The sequence below is a fragment of the Muntiacus reevesi genome, chromosome 11 (genome assembly GCF_963930625.1).
Source record: "Muntiacus reevesi chromosome 11, mMunRee1.1, whole genome shotgun sequence".
Lineage (NCBI taxonomy): Eukaryota > Metazoa > Chordata > Mammalia > Artiodactyla > Cervidae > Muntiacus > Muntiacus reevesi.
In genome coordinates, this window is record NC_089259.1 from 68,879,877 (window position 1) to 68,898,224 (window position 18,348).

At 40.1% G+C, this 18,348-nt stretch overlaps 1 protein-coding gene across 1 annotated transcript in view; it reads right to left on the reverse strand.

Annotated features, from left to right (window-relative positions):
* The window catches only part of LOC136144154 (ATP-binding cassette sub-family C member 4-like), a 203,580-nt gene that overhangs the window by 72,289 nt on the left and 112,943 nt on the right, over positions 1 to 18,348 (reverse strand). Inside the window, 2 exon segments of the mRNA XM_065901812.1 lie at positions 7,904 to 8,054; positions 17,353 to 17,432. Coding sequence (XP_065757884.1) covers positions 7,904 to 8,054; positions 17,353 to 17,432 — 231 coding nt within the window.

The window sequence follows — 18,348 nt, forward strand, 5'->3', positions numbered from 1 at the left end:
AATAGAAAGCTCAGAGATAAATCCACGAACCTATGGACACCTTATCTTTGACAAAGGAGGCAAGGATATACAGTGGAAAAAAGACAACCTCTTTAACAAGTTGTGCTGGCAAAACTGGTCGACCACTTGTAAAAGAATGAACCTAAAACACTTTCTAACACCATACACAAAAATAAACTCAAAATGGATTAAAGATCTAAATGTAAGACCAGGAACTATAAAACTCCTAGAGGAGAACATAGGCAAAACACTCTTCGACATAAATCACAGCAGGATCCTCTATGATCCACCTCCCAGAATATTGGAAATAAAAGCAAAAATAAACAAATGGGACCTAATGAAACTTAAAAGGTTTTGCACAACAAAGGAAACTATAAGCAAGGTGAAAAGACAGCCTTCAGATTGGGAGAAAATAATAGCAAACAAAGAAACATACAAAGGATTAATCTCAGAAATATACAAGCAACTCCTGAAGCTCAATTCCAGAAAAATAAATGACCCAATCAAAAAATGGGCCAACGAACTAAACAGACATTTCTCCAAAGAAGACATACAGATGGCTAACAAACACATGAAAAGATGCTCAACATCACTCATTATCAGAGAAATGCAAATCAAAACCACAATGAGGTATCATTACACGCCAGTCAGGATGGCTGCTATCCAAACGTCTACAAGCAATAAATGCTGGAGAGGGTGTAGAGAAAAGGGAACCCTCTTACACTGTTGGTGGGATGCAAACTAGTACAACCGCTATGGAGAACAGTGTGGAGATTTCTTAAAAAACTGGAAATAGAACTGCCATATGACCCAGTAATCCCACTGCTGGGCATACACACAAAGGAAACCATATCTGAAAGAGACACGTTTACCCCAATGTTCATTGTAGCACTGTTGCTGATAGCCAGGACATGGAAGCAACCTAGATGCCCATCAGCAGATGAATGGAAAAGGAAGCTGTGGTACATATACACCATGGAATATTACTCAGCCATTAAATAGAATTCATTTGAATCAGTTCTAATGAGATGGATGAAACTGGAGCCCATTATGCAGAGTGAAGTAAGCCAGAAAGATAAAAACCATTACAGTATATTAACACATATATATGGAATTTAGAAAGATGGTAATGATAACCCTATATGCAAAACAGAAAAAGACACACAGATGTACAGAACAGACTTTTGGACTCTGTGGGAGAAGGCGAGGGTGGGATGTTTTGAGAGAACAGCATTGAAACATGTATATTATCTATGGTGAAACAGATCACCAGTCCAGGTTGGATGCATGGGACAAGTGCTCGGGCCTGGTGCACTGGGAAGACCCAGAGGGATTGCGGGAGAGAGAGGGGGGTGGGAGGGCGATTGGGATGGGGAATACATGTAAATCCATGACTGATTCATGTCAATGTATGACAAAAACTACTACAATATTGTAAAGTAATTAGCCTCCAACTAATAAAAATAAATGAAAAAAAAAAAAAACTTCAGTGCTCAAAAAACTAAGTTCATAACATCTGATCCCATCACTTCATGACAAATAGATTGGGAAAAAGTGACAGACATTATTTCTTAGGCTCCAAAATCACTGCAGATAGTGACTGCAGCCATGAAATTAAAAGGCACTTGATCTGTGGAAGAAAAGCTATGAAAAACCCAGGCAGCATATTAAAAAGCAGAGACATCACTTCGCAAATAAACGTCTGTCTAGTCAAAGCTAGGATTTTTTCAGAACAAGATCCAGTTTCCCTCTCAGTAAGTCTGTCCTATCAAGAAACTTCCAAAAGCCTCTTATCCTTCTCCATCAGAAGGCAGACAGACTGAAAACTACAATCACAGAAAAATCACACAGACCACAGCCTTGTCTAACTCAATCAAACTATGAGCCATGTTGTGTAGGGCCACCCAAGACAGACGGGTCATGGTAGAGACTTCTGACTAAACGTGATCCACTGGAGAAGGGAATGGCAAACCACTTCAGTATTCTTGCCTTGAGAACCCCATGAATAATATGAAAATGCAAAAAGACAGGACACTGAAAGATGAACTTCCCAGGTCAGTAGGCACCCAATATGCTACTAGAGCTAAGTGGAGATATAACTCCGGAAAGAATGAATAAACGGAGCCAAAGAAAAATAACACCAAGTTGTGGATGTGACTGCTGATGCAAGTGAAGTCTGATGTTATAAAGAGCAATATCGCATAGGAACCTGGAATGTTATGTCCATGAATCAAGGCAAATTGGAAGTGATCAAACAGGAGATGGTAATAGTGAACATTGACATTTTAGGACTCAGTGAACTAAAATAGACTGGAATGGATAAATTTAACTCAGATGACATTATATCTACTACTGTGGTAAAGAATCCCTTAGAAGAAATGGAGTAGTCATCATACTCAAGAGTCTAAATGCAGTACTTGGATGCTGTCTCAAAAACGACAGAATGATCTCTGTTCATTTCCAAGGCAAACTATTCAATATCACAGTAATCCAAGTCTATACCCCAACCAATAATGCTGAAGAAGTTGAAGTTGAATGGTTCTATGAAGACCTACAAGACCTTGTAGAACTAATACCCAAGAAAGATGCCCTTTTCATTATAGGGGACTGGAATGCAAGGAGATCCAACCAATCCATCCTAAAGGAGATCAGTCCTGGGTGTTCATTGGAAAGACTGATGCTGAAGCTGAAACTCCAGTACTTTGGCCACCTCATGCGAAGAGTTGACTCATTGGAAAAGACCCTGATGCTGGGAGGGATTGGGGGCAGGAGGAGAAGGGGGCGACAGAGGATGAGATGGCTGTATGGCATCACTGACTCAATGAGCATGAGTTTGTGTAAACTCTGGGAGTTGGTGATGGACAGGGAGGCCTGGCGTGCTGCGATTCATAGGGTCGCAAAGAGTCGGACACGACTGAGTGACTAAACTGAACTGAACTGGAATGCAAATGTAGCAAGTCAAGAAACACGTGGAGTAACAGGCAAATTTGGCCTTGGAATACAAAATGAAGCTGGGGAAAGCCTAATAGAGTTTTGCAAAGGGAACACACTGGTGATAGCAAATAATCTCTTCCAACACCACAAGAAAGACTCTGCACATGGACATAACCAGATGGCCAACACTAAAATCATATTGATTATATTCTTTGCAGCCAAAGTTGGAGAAGCTCTATAGAGTCAGCAGAAAAAAGACCGGGAGCTGACTGTGGCTCAGGTCATGAACTCCTTATTGACAAATTCAGACTGAAATTGAAGAAAGTAGGGAAAACTAGACCATTCAGGTATGACGTAAATCTACAGTGGAAGTGAGAAATAGATTCAAGGGATTAGATCAGATAGACAGAGTGCCTGAAGAACTATGGACAGAGGTTCTTGACATTGTACAGGGGGCAGGGATCAAGACCATCCCCAGGAAAAAGAAGTGCAAAACGGCAAAATGGTTGTCTGAGGAGATCTTTTAAACAGCTATGAAAAGAAGAGAAGCAAAAGGCAAAGTAGAAAAGGAAAGATATACCCATTTGAATGCAGAGTACTAAAGAATAGCAAGGAGAGGTAAGAGAGCCTTCCTCGGTGATCAATGCAAAGAAATAGAGGAAAGCAATAGATTGGGAAAGACTAGAGATCTCTTCAAGAAAATTAGAGATACCAAGGGAATATTTCATGCAAAGATGGGCACAATAAAGAACAGAAATGGTATGGACCTAACAGAAGCAGAATATACTAAGAGGAGGTGGCAATAAAACACAGAAGAGCTATACAAAGAAAGTTCTTCATGACCCAGATAACCACGATAGTGTGATCAATCACCTAGAGCCAGACACCCTGGGATGCGAACTCTAGTGGGCCTTAGGAAGAATCACGACCAATAAAACTACTGGAGGTGATAGAATTCCAGCTGACCTATTTCAAATCCTAAAAGATGATGCTGTTAAAGTGTTGCACTCAATATGCCAGCAAATTTGGAAAACCCAGCAGTGGCAATAGGACTGGAAAAAGTCACTTTTCATTCAAGTTCCAAAGGAGGCAATGCCAAAAAATGCTAACACAAAATTAGAATCATCTCACATGTTGGCAAAGTAATGCTCAAAATTCTCCAAGCCAGGCTTCAACAGTATGTGAACCATGAAGTTCCAGATGTTCAAGCTAGATTTAGAAAAGACAGAGGAACCAGAGATCAAATTGCCAACATCTACTGGATCATCAAAAAAGCAGGAGAGTTCCAGAAAAATACCTACTTCTGCTTTATTGACTATGCCAAAGCCTTTGATTGTGTGGATCACAACAAACTATGGACTGGACATGGAACAACAAACTGGTTCCAAATAGGGAAAGGAGTACATCAAGGCTATATATTGTCACCCTTCTTACTTAAGTTACATGCAGAGTACTTCATGTGAAACACTGGACTGGATGAAGCACAAGCTGGAAACAAGATTTCCAGGAGAAATATCAAAACCACTACAATATTGTAAAGTAATTAGCCTCCAACTAATAAAAATAAATGGAAAAAAAAAGAACCTCAGATATGCATATGATACCACCCTTATGACAGAAAGCAAAGAACTAAAGAGCCTCTTGATGAAAGTGAAAGAGGAGAGTGAAAAAGTTGGCTTAAAGTTCAACATTCAGAAAACTAAGGTCATGGCATCCAGTCCCATCAGTTCATGAGAAATAGATGGGGAAACAATGGAAACAGTGACAGACTTTATTTTCTTGGGCTCCAAAATCACTGCAGATAGTGACTGCAGCCATGAAATTAAAAGACGCTTGCTCTTTGGAAGAAAAGCTATGACCAACCTAGACAGCATATTAAAAAGCGGAGACATTACTTTGCCAACAAATGTCCATCTAGTCAAAGTTATATTTTTTCCATTAGTCATGTATGGATGTGAGAGTTGGACTATAAAGAAAGCTGAGTGCCGAAAAATTGATGCTTTTGAACTGTGGTGTTGGAGGAGACTCTTCAAAGTCCCTTGGACTGCAAGGAGATCCAACCAGTCCATCCTAAAGGAGATCAGTCCTGAATATTCATTGGGAGGACTGATGCTAAAGGTGAAACTCCAATATTTTGGCCACCTGATACAAAGAACTGACTCATTGGAAAACACCCTGATGCTGGGAAAGACATCAAGGTGGGAGGAGAAGGGACATGAAGGTGGGAGGAGAAGATGACAGAGGATGCAATGGACGATGGCATCACTGACTCAGTGGACATGAGTTTGAGTAAACTCTAGGAGTTGTTAATGGATAGGTAGGCCTGGCATGCTGCAGCCCATGGGGTTACAAAGAGTTGGACAGGGCTGAATGACTAAACTGAACTGAACTGAACTGAACTGATGGTTTTTCTAGTAGTTATGTATGGCTGTGAGAGTTGGGCCATAAAGAAGGCTTAGCAAGGAAGAACTGATATTTTTGAACTGTGGTGTGGGAGAAGACTCTTGAGAGTCCCTTGGACTGCAAGGAGATCAAACCAGTCAATCCTAAAGGAAATCAACCCTAAATAGTCATTGGAAGAACTGATGCTCAAGCTTAAGCTCCAGTACTTTGACCACCTGAAGTGAAGAGCCAACTCATTGATGATGGGAAAAATTTAAGGCAGGAGAAGTGGATGACAGAGGATGAGATAGTTGGATGGCATCACCAACTCAGCCGACATGGGTCTGAGCAAACTCTGGGAGAGAAGCCTGGTGTGCTGCAGACCATGAGGTCTCAAAGAGTTGGACTTGAATGAGGGACTGAACACCACCACCACCAGCAGCTAGAGAGAAAACATAAACAGTTCTAATCAACTGTCCACCACATGTGGTTATCTAGAGTGTGCAGGAGGAGTATCTGGATTAAATTCATTGTCTAACTTACTGCAGCCTACTAGGTGCAAAAAATCCAAGTATTCCACAGTGATGGTGCCAAAGTCCTCAGACTCTCCAGATCAAATTTTGAGAAAATTCTGTACTGCTTTTGACAAAAGCCTCAGGATAAACTCTTCTCTCCACTTTCATATGAATAGGCGATGGCCCTTGCCCCAGGCAAAAACCTCCGTCAAACATTTTTTCTGGAACAAATCCTCTTTGAACGTACCATAGACCTGCTTTGCAACAAAACTGTTGAATGACTCCCTTTCATGGGTGGCCTCAAACTATAAAACATCTGAAACCTTGACTACACAGAAGATTGGATGGAGCTCATCACTTCCACTTCTGCCTTCACAGGTCCTGCCATCCTAGCAAGTCATCAGTAGAACGTCACACACACCTGGACTCTACTGCTCCCCTTCCATCCAAACACCTCACAAGACCAGACCTCATGGGAGGTCACCCACTTCTCTTGATGAATGAAAATGTCTTTTATAGATTTTATGAAACTGATGATCACTATCCTTTTCACTAATAAAGATAGTACCTCAAGTGTTTACTATTAAAAACAAAACACACAAATGCCACCAAAACAACAACAAAACGAACAAACAAACAAACAAAAAACCTCCTTTGACTGGATGAACTGAGACTTTTTTCCATTTAGTAGGTACAGAGAACCATGGGATTCAATATGCTCCTCTTCTTGGCTTGGTTTCTAGAAAGTAAATTTGGTATTAATTTGCAATAATTATTCATGTTTGAGGTCTCTGCTACAAACATATTGCCTCCTTACTTTTTAGCTATTGTTTTTATAACTTAAAAAATATGTAACAATGTATTTTCCTTATTATTTTTTAATATTGATAAAATGTATGCATTAAGAATGACATAAATTTGATTCTTTCATCATCTGTGATTACCTGTAGAATAGAATAATTAATCACAAAATGTGTTCCCCATTGTTTTTTTCTGCACCTTGCAGCATCTAGTTCCACAACCAGGGACTGAAGTGGTGGCTCCCACAGTGGAAGCACAGAGTCTTAACCACAGGACCTCCAGGGAAGTCCCTGTTCCCCATTATTCTAAAACTAGGAAGGTGTATGGAGTAATCAACTAAATGCATACTGAACAGATCCCCATCCTGTGTCCTCATAGGGGATTATTTTCAGCATAATTTATATAAATAGTTTTGAGAAAGGGGTACACAAGCAGTGTGGTATCACTCCAAATACTGATAATGATAAAGAACAAACCTGAAAATAACAGGGCTTATCTTTTCAACAGGGCTTCCCTGGTGGCTCAGACATTAAAGAATCCACCAGCAATGCAGGAGACCTGGATTCAACACCTGGGTCAGGAAGGTCCTCTGGAGAAGGGAACGACTACTTACTCCAGTATTCTTGCCTGGAGAATCCATGGACAAAGGAGCCTGGTGAGCTACAGTCCATGGGGTCGCAAAGAGTCGACATAACTGATGACTAACACACATCTTTTCAATACATTTAGCAATTACAACTTACTTGAACGTGTTAAACAATGTATTTTTCAAATATATCACTTCTGACACGTATTTCCTGAGGTCTCCTTTCCTTTTCCTAATCTTTTCCTTTCCTTGTCATGTCTGGTAACTTCAGGAGAAGAAAAATTCTCTATATTAGTTCCTTCTAATTAATTCCTTCTATATTACATCCAACATGATGAAATACTTTTAAGAAAAGTATTAAAAGAATGGGTACTCTGTTAGGAAGTATGTCATGAACAAGACAGAAATGGTCTGTGTCCTCGTGGTGCTCACATCCATCCTCTTTGTGCTAAAATGCAAACTGCAGCTGACCCACCATCACCTCCATTTGCTTTAAGGATTCAAAGCGGCCAGATTCAAAGGGTCCACACTGATTCAAAGGGGCCAGAACATTCAATCACGTGATGTTAACACGGTGAGAAATTTCACAAGACAGAGACTGCAGAATTTCAGGGGTCTGGTTAATTGTGGTACAAACAGAAGCCAGCATGCACTGTCATCCCAAACTGAGAGCCCAGGTACTCACTTGTACATTCCAGGCGTTTCACATCTCGTGATGTCTGTAAGAAATATTGCTGAAGAACAAAGAAAAGGATGCCAAGGGGAATCACAGGTATAGCAATCCAAGGAATTGCAGCCACCATCACACCTACCACACCAATCACAAGTAGAAATGTCTGAAATAGCAAAAATACAGAGGCCTTCATGTCAAGGATACTTTACAAAGATAAACTTTAATGATTTGCTCTGTTAGGATTAAACTCCTTTCCTTGAAAAACTTGTTGGAACAGCAAGGAATGCTTTCCCTTCCAAATAAACATGCTTATAGGCGGCCCTCATGATATTTGTTGCATGCACCAACACTTTGATAAGAACTTTCTAGGTATCAGTTCTTATGATACACTCAGTAATCCTTTGAGGCAGGCATGACTAGTTTTAACAGATGAGAATATCTGAAGTTCAGAGAGTAGGAGTTGAATCCCAAACTATCAGGAGTCAGCATGTGTTACTAGAGAGATGAGTGAGCAGGTATCACAGATGAGGAATCCAGAAGCCTTAGCTATGCATGCAGGGATAAAGAAGTGGTTAATTACAAATTCAGTGTAAAATATCTAGTAACAGTATTATCTAATTTTAGAAATGGAGGAGTGAGGCACAGGGTGAGGAGAAGCAACTTGATGGAAATGGAAACCAAGTCACAGAGCTGGGAAGCCTATGTCATGAGTCATTATGACACATTTAAACCCCAAACATACAGCCATCTTTCTATCATTACACTAAGTATTCAATTCAGTTCAACTCAGTTGCTCAGTCATGTCTGACTCTTTGTGACCCCATGGACTACAGCATGCCAGGCTTCCCTGTCCATCACCAACCCTTGGAGCTTGCTCAAACTCAAGTCCATCGAGTCAGTGATACCATCCAACCATCTCATCCCCTATCACCCCCTTCTCCTTTTGCCTTCAATCTTACCCAGCATCAGGGTCTTTTTCCAATTAATCAGTTCTTTGAATCAGGTGGCCAAAGTATTGGAGCTTTAGCATCAGTCCTTCCAATGCATATTCAGGACTGATTTCGTTTAGGATTGACTGGTTTGGTCTCCTTGCTGTCCAAAGGACTCTCAAGAGTATTCTCCAAGCTCAGTTTTCTTTAAAATCCAACTCTTACATTCATACATGACTACTGGAAAAACAATAGTTTTGACTAGATGGACCTTGGTCAACAAAGTAATATCTCTGCTTTTAAATATGCTGTCTAAGTTGGTCATAGCTTTTCTTCCAAGGAGCAAGCATCTTTTAATTTCATGGCCACAGTCACCATCTGCAGTGATTTTGGAGCCCCCAAAAATAAAGTCTGTCACTGTTTCCATTGTTTCCCCATCTACCTGCCATGAAATGATGGGACTGAATGCCATGATCTTAGTTTTCTGTATGTTGAGCTTTAAGCCAACTTTTTTTTTTTTTAATTTTCTACCTTATTTTTATTTATTTTTTTAATTTTATTTATTTATTTTTTTAATTTTTTTTTTCAGTGGGTTTTGTCATACATTGATATGAATCAGCCATAGAGTTACACGTATTCCCCATCCCGGTCTCCCATCCCACCTCCCGCTCCACCCGATTCCTCTGGGTCTTCCCAGCCCACCAGGCCCGAGCACTTGACTCATGCCTCCCACCTGGGCTGGTGGTCTGTTTCACCACATATAATATACATGCTGTTCTTTCGAAACATCCCACCCTCACCTTCTCCCACAGAGTTCAAAAGTCTGTTCTGTACTTCTGTGTCTCTTCTTCTGCCCTGCATATAGGGCCATCGTTACCATCTTTCTAAATTCCGTATATATGTGTTAGTATACTGTAATTCTTTATCTTTCTGGCTTACTTCAGTCTGTATAATGGGCTCCAGTTTCATCCATCTCATTAGAACTGATTCAAATGAATTCTTTTTAACGGCTGAGTAATATTTCATGGTGTATATGTACCACAGCTTCCTTATCCATTTGTCTGCTGATGGGCATCTAGGTTGCTTCCATGTCCTGGCTATTATAAACAGTGCTGCAATGAACAGTGGGGTGCACGTGTCTCTTTCAGGTCTGGTTTCCTCAGTGTGTATGCCCAGAAGTGGTATTGCTGGGTAATATGGCAGTTCTATTTCCAGTCAGGATGGCTGCTATCCAAAAGTCTACAAGCAATAAATGCTGGAGAGGGTGTGGAGAAAAGGGAACCCTCTTACACTGTAAGCCAACTTTTTCACTCTTCTTTTTCACTGTCATCAAGAAGCTCTTTAGTTCTTCTTCACTTTCTGTCATAAGGGTGGTGTCATCTGCATATCTGAGGTTCTTGATATTTCTCCTGGCAATCTTGATTCTAGCTTGTGCTTCATCCAGCCCAGCATTTCGCATCATGTACTCTCTATATAAGTTAAATAAGCAGGTTGACAATATACAGCCTTAACATACTCCTTTCCCAATTTGGAACCATTCTGTTGTTCCATGCCCAGTCCTAACTGTTGCTTCTTGACCTGCATACAGATTTCTCAGGAAGCAGGTCAGGTGGTATGGTATTCCCATCTCTTTAAGAACTTTCCACAGTTTGCTGTGATCCACACAGTTAAAGGCTTTGGCATAGTCAATAAAGAAGAAGTAAATGTTTTTCTGGAACTCTCTTGCTTTTAAGATGATCCAACAGATGTTGGCAATCTGATCTCTGGTTCCTCTGCCTTTTCTAAACCCAGGTTGAACATCTGGAAGTTTATGGTTCATGTACTGTTGAAGCCTGGCTTGGAGAATTTTGAGCATTACTTTGCTAGCATGTGAGATGAGTGCAATCATGCAGTAGTTTGAACACTCTTTGGCATTGTCTTTCTTTGAGATTGAAATGAAAACTGACCTTTTCCAGTCCTGTGGTCACTGCTGAGTGGGGATGATGGAATTCCAGTTGAGCTATTTCAAATCCTAAAAGATGATGCTGTTAAAGTGCTACGCTCAATTTGCCAGCAAATTCGGAAAACTCATCAGTGGCCACAAGACTGGAAAAGTTCAGACTAAGTATTTAAAATGACAATTCCAAAGGTTAACAATTATAATGACAACAGATGCCATTTACAAGGTGTTTGTTATATGTAAGGCACCACGTTAAGAGTTCCATGAACATTCTATTAATCATCACATTATCCCATGAGATGATTTTATATTGGGAAATCATCTTGGTCCAAAAAGATAGCAGGTAGAATAGAAAACAAAATGATTGGTTGATGCTACTTAAGCATCTATCTTAATCAGGAAAAGTATGATACCCTGGTGGACAGTATCAGGTAATAAGAATGTGATAAACATTTAGCATCTGCCTGCTACAAAAGTGGGGTGGGGTGGTGGGGACATGCAGATTCACCCAGTCTGGGCCAGAGTCTCTGAAGTTTGTCTCAGGTGAATACAAATTCATGATGATTTTCACAAGACACAGAGTGCTGGGAAACACAGGGAGGAATACCTGAATATTTTTAGACAATTCCAAGACTTATGACTGATTTTGCAGGCTTGTTTAACAAATAGAAAGAGTGGCATGAATGATCTGCAGGCAGTAATCACAATTCAGTTCAGTTCAGTCGCTCAGTCATGTCCGACTCTTTGTGATCCCATGAACCACAGCACGCCAGGCCTCGCTGTCCATTACCAACTCCCTGAGTCCACCCAAACCCATGTCCATTGTGTCAGTGATGCCAATCATCTCATCCTCTGTCATCCCCTTCTCCTCCTACCCTCCATCTTTCTCAGGATCAGAGTCTTTTCAAATGAATCAGCTCCTCGTATCAGGTGGCCAAAGTATTGGAGTTTCAGCTTCAACATTAGTCCTTCCAATGAACACGCAGGACTGATCTCCTTTAGGATGGACTAGTTGGATCTCCTTGCAGTCCAAGGGACTCTCAAGAGTCTTCTCCAACACCACAGTTCAAAAGCATCAATTCTTCTGTACTCAACTTTCTTTATAGTCTAACTCTCACATGCATACACGACTACTTGTCCATGTGTAGTCTTCTCTTGTGTTGTTGGAAGAGGGTGTTTGCTATGACCAGTGCATTCTCTTGGCAGAAGTCTATTAGCCTTTGCCCTGCTTCATTCTGTACTCTAAGGTCAAATTTTCCTGTTACTTCAGGTGTTTCTTAACTTCCTACTTTTGCATTCCAGTCCTCTATAATGAAAATGACATCTTTTTTGGGTGTTAGTTCTAGTAGGTCTTGTAGGTCTTCATAGAACCGTTCAACTTCAGCTTCTTCAGCGTTACTGGTCAGGGCAAAGACTTGGATTACTGTGATATTGAATGGTTTGCCTTGGAAATGAGTAGAGATCATTGTGTCATTTTTGAGATTGCATCCAAGTACTGCATTTTGTACTTTTTTGTTGACTATGATGGTTACTCCATTTCTTCTAAGGGTTTCCTGCCCACAGTAGTAGATCTAATGATCATCTGTGTTAAATTCACCCATTCCAGTCCATTTTAGTTCCCTGATTCCTAGAATGTATATGTGCACTCTTGTCATCTCCTGTTTGATCACTTCCAATTTGCCTTGATTAATGGACCTAACATTCCAGTTTCCTCTGAAATAATGCTTTTTACAGCATCAAACGTTGCTTCTATCACCAGTCCCATCCTCAACTCAGTGGTGTTTTTGCTTTGGCTCCTACCAACCTGGGGAGTTCATCTTTCAGTGTCCTATCTTTTTGCCTTTTCATACTATTCATGGAGTTCTCAAGGCAAGAATACTGTGGTTTGCCATTCCCTTCTCCAGTGGACCACATTCTGTCAGAATCACAGTTAATGGAAATTCTGACCAAAAAGAAGCTGGGATAAGAAGGTTGAGATGCTTGTCTGAGTTAACCCTGGTTGTTCTGGGTCCTCTCAGCACCAGCACCTGAATCCCGTGCTTACCAGCCCAGGGCCTCCCTACCTTGTCACCCAAGGTCGCTGGCCCTGGTGCATCTCTAAGGGATGGATTGGTGGGTAATGCCTGTATCACAGAGATTTGGGTTTTATCATTTCATGGCTCTTCCTGATCAGCTTTCTCAGAGGATCCTCAAAACTAGCTTGTGAATGAGCAAATAATTACTATCATTTCTATTTACAGGTAGGACATGAAGTTGGAAGGACAAGTGGTATCCTGAGTTTTCCAAGGTACTGTAGGTCACGGAGAAAGCCAGGAATGGTTTGTAATCATGCATTCCAGAGCCACCACTGCAGGAAGAGGAGTCTGGAGGAGGAAATAAATGTCCAGAATTGTGACTCTGTGGCCAAGAATCCTTGTGTACCAAACTGCATTATGTGGAGACCCATGTGTTTTTCCTGTTTCTCTCATCTGTGTTATGGTATCAATATTAAAAAAAAAAAGTGAAGAGGATGGAATTCTGAAAGAATAAATCCCAATCATAAATGGGGAAAAACAGGGCTGTCTGTTTTCTCTTCTATTAGACCTACGGATGAACAATTTCTTAACAACCACTGGTGTAACTGTGCATCCCACCCTACTACAACCTTCATACTCATGGGGAGGGGTCCTTCCAGCTCCTTCCACATCTGATCTTAGGTAAAGTCACTGGGAGTGTTATCGTTGGTTGTCAGGGAAAAAATCTGCTGAAATATCAATTAGGAAAAACCCAAATTACAGTTTTTTAGCAGATTCACACTATTTGATTGGACAATATTCACCAGTTTCAATAATCTGTTTCTATGTAATTTAAAGCCTTTAATGACTAACCCAGCCTGACAGATAACCTGGGAAGCAGAGGTAAGATCAAAATGCAGGGAGCCGTGCCAAGGCTCTTTCCTTGAATACCCATTATAGACTAGTAACTTATTCTCAAAAGCTCCCTAGATTAGGTTAGGTCCTTCAGATTTCATGCCCCTAAATTCTGAAGCAATTCAAATAGACTTTCTCTAAGAATTTTTTTTCTATCTGCAGATCATACTATATCCAGTCTCACAGAGGATTAAATATTATATCATTCAAACATATGTATACAATACATGGGTTTACATCTATATTTGTGTGTATGTATATATATATATATATATATATATATATATATATGTATACACACACACACATACACATTTGTGCATCTTTTATTTACTGGCAGCTCTCTCAAAATCTTTACAGAAGTTGGTAGAAGGCAACAACAGTATCTAAGCAACATGTCAACACTCTTGAAGAAGGAAACAGAAGATTTCTTGAGTACAATAAACATCCTTTCCTTGAAGTCCACTTCATTTCTTCCTTCCACATTCCTAGGAATTCCAAGGAGCCTAATCCAAGCTACACACACAATTCTCCCCATCTGATTGGATTTCAGGTCCGTCTGATGGCCCACCTCACCATGGCCAATGCTTCTGCACATCTGTCTCACTATGGCACAGAGACAATGATGTGTACACGAGAAACATGCTGACCCAGAAGCAAGTGACCCTAGTCCTGATGACCCAAGAAATAAGGGGAATCATTATTTAATATACTTATAACCTATTTGGAGCATACCATTTGAGAATTCTAGCCAAAGTCTATGATTCCATATGAATAAGTGCAAAAATTCTAAGATAAAGTCACTTAGAGTACAAGGTGATTTTCACAACTCAGAATAATTCTTTAGTTTGCATAGAATAACAACCTACACCTAGAGCAGAAAGCCCCATTAGCCAAATATTGAGTTGTCTGAGACAGGGTTTAGGGCTCATTCTCTCAAAAATTGACAGGGATGGTAAGACCCTACACCCACTCTTAATCTTAGGAAAAACTTGGATATATCAACACTTTAAAAGGATGGTGGTGAGAATTAAATGATATTATGTATTTAAAGTGCTTACCAGTCTATGTATGACAAATAGAATAGAAACTCTAAGCCCACTGTTACCACCCTCAGTGTACTCTGGGTGCCAACAATTTGGAGAGGAGAGATTTAAGGCCCAAAGGACTTAAGAATCCCATGAAGTTGGACCCTTAGAGGCCATTCATGCTCATCACTGGAACAGCCTAGTATATCCAAGGATGTATCAGAGTGGTGTTATTTTTTTCTAGATGTGGTGATGATGTCACATGTGCTAAAGTGACAGTTGCTTTTCTCTGGCCACAGAGAGAATTGAATCTGAGATCTATTTTGTTTGAAGATGTACTTTTAAAAATACTATGACCAGTAAACCTCATGCCTACTACAGTTTTTGTCCTCTCTGTATTTTCTTCTCAGCTCTAGGCCTTCCAAAGATTGACAACCTTAGGAATATGACAGCAAGTCAACATTTTTTGAGATGCTTATTTTCATATTCCATATTTTCTGTTTCAAGCTCTGCTTCTTCTTGGTAAATACTTACTGTTATGACACTCTTGAACATTTATGGGAGACTAATGACAAAAGTGGTGGACCTTTGAATTAACTAAACCAAACAAGATTATTCAATAAGATATTCCAAAGATAAGATCAATTTGACCTTTCCTATTTCATGCACCATGAACTAGTATACTGATATCAATGGAAGTACAAAGGAGCTGGGATTCGAAATCAATGAAACCGAAGTTTTCTCTCCTCATTACTGAGAATGCTTTATCCTAAATTCAGGCAGCATCTATCCCTGTCCCTCTATACGTCATACAAAAACATGCAATTGATTCTGATTTTAAGGGCTAACAACCATGTGCTAAGCACACAGCAGGCCAGCCAGCTTTGGAAAACCAACTTTGGCCTAGTTTGTAGTAGCAAAGGTACAGAACTTTCACAAAATCTTTTCAAAGTAATCAACAATCACTGTCAAGATGTGCCACTGCTTTACTGAAAGACTGCTTGTGGGGATGAGTAATGTAGCTAAACCCAACAGGACACCTTATAAAATAAGTTTTCAGGAAAGAAAAAATAAGCAGATATATCTTTGCAGTGAAAGTACTCTGACTCAGAGACTCAGCTTACTTCTCACTGGTAACAGTGGAAGCCTTTGCCCATAGGTTGCACTGTGCAGATATTCACTGCTGCATTTCTGTGTGTAGCTTTTGATAAGTGCATTTCACTTCCAAAATGAACACATGGAAAGTTGCCACAGCTTGAATCACTAAAAAGCAGACAGAATTAAACCACAACAAAAAAGCATTCCAAATGAGCATTCTGAATGAGGAGATGAGAGCTGAGATGACTCAACACCATTCTTTAGAATCTCAAGTTCACAGACAAAACAAAGGCTGGATAGAAGGTATGTATGTCTGTGGTATTTCTATCTTTTTGTTTTAAAGACATATTAAAACAGAGACATTGCTACTTGAAAGGAAATGCTTACAAAAATAAAAAAAAGACATTTTCTGAGATGACTCTGATCCCTTACTCAAATTATTGGCTTAAAGGCTTTGTATCTTCAATAACTGCTCTTTATTGTCCTTGTTCAGATATTACTTTTCAACTTATCATTTATTAATCTTTTCTTTGTAAGTAACCACACCTGGCCTTATCAAAAAAAAAAAAAAAAAAAAAAAGGTGCAACAAATACTTGTCTTCTGTGGTAATGGGTTTCCCTGGGGGCTCACAAGAAGAACCCCTGGAGAAGGGCATGACTAAAAGAAAGCTGAGCACCAAAGAACTGATGCTTTTGAATGTGGTATTGGAGAAGACTCTTGAGAGTCCCTTGGACTGCAAGGAGATCCAACCAGTCCATCCTGAAGGAAAACAGTCCTAAATATACATGGGAAGGACTGATGCTGAAGCTGAAGCTCCAATACTTTGGTCAACTGATGCAAAGAACTAACTCATTGGAAAAGACCCTGATGCCAGGAAAGATTGAAGGCAGGAGGAGAAGGGGATGACAGCAGATGAGATGGTTAGATGGCATCACCAACTTGATGGACATGAGCTTGAGCAAGCTCTGAGAGTTGGTGACGGACAGGGAGGCATGGCGTGCTGCAGTTCATGGGGTTGGTCGCAAAGAGTCAGACATGACTGAGTGACTGAACTGAACTGAACTGAACTGAACCCACTCTAGTATTCTTGCCTGAAGAATTCCATGGACAGAGGAGACTAGTGGCTCCAGTTCATGGGGTCACAAAGAATCAGAAATGACTGGGCAACTAACACTTTCTCTTTCTGTGGTCATAGGACATATAATTTAGTTCATCTAGGCTATCTCTCCATGAGAGGTGATTCTGTTATGAAATGCCCTCACAATAAAGGGAATTCATGACAGATACCTAGAAGGCAGAGGGAGAACCACTGCCCAAACATGTTGCTGCTTCAGACCAACCTTGACGTGACTGTGTAGACACTCCTGCCCCAGGTGTTCCTCATGCTAACTCAGCCTCCCAATAACAGCTGCATCTTTCTCTTACAAACATGACCTTTCACTTAAGATAACAGGACTTATTGCCATGCTGAAAGGATTACCCTCAGCCCCTGTGAAAAGGCCTTGAGAAGCAGACTCTGCTCTTCCTGTGAGAAATCTGACAGGACTGTTACATTACCTGGATGAAATAAAGAAATGTCAGGGGCAGCAAGTCATCCATATGGCCAATGTCTTTAGAGAAACGATTCAAAATTCTTCCTGCAAGAACAGGACACAAGAAATTACTTCCCCAGATAAGCCCTTTAAGAGAAACAATTCATGAACAAACCAAAACAATATTTTTAAACTATATGTATTTACTATAGAGTCAGATGAAATAAGCTGAGGTCAGTGGTAAAGAAAGAGAAAATAGGATGATATCTAAATAGAGATAAAATTCTACCAAACAGCAGTGGGTGGGATATTGAAATTGAGCCCTGATTTTTAAAAGAATGGGGGGAATCTTGTGGCAGCATCAAGAAGAGTTGGTGGATTTGAGAATCTTCTCTCTTTTTAGATCTATCCTATCTAAGACTCATTCCAAGTGCTAAGTCAGTATATAAACACTTGCAAAATACTTCAATTAATCCCAGTTGTTATACTAATTTTGCTTTAGTTATCAAAATTAAGTTTGTTGTGATACTTTTTAAACAAACATATTATAATCTCTCTGTAATTTTTTTTCCCACAAAATGGTTCACAACAATTCACATTTCAGGAAATTATAGATTCCTGTCATCTTCATGTTGTGAGTTTACTATCATGGTAATGTCATTATTTTCACAGGTGTACCAGATATGAAAGCACAGACTCATGCTTAAGCGTCCAAGAAGAGCAGAGGGATATAGGCAGGAAAATGGCAATATTATGTAATGATTAAAGATCACTTATCATTATTGATTTTATTTCCCTTGTTAAAATCCACAGAAACAGTATATCCTAAAGGCTGCAAGACTGGAAGATTTGAACTAATTTCTAATGAATATCTAGTCCTTTAATGATCAAATTTAAAGCAATTGAAGCTATACACACACACGACTTTGGTGTAGCAACTCCTGTTACCTAGACCCCTGAATTTCTTTTATAACTGAGACTCCAGGAAGCCAGCCTGCAGGTGAGACATGGGACCTTGACC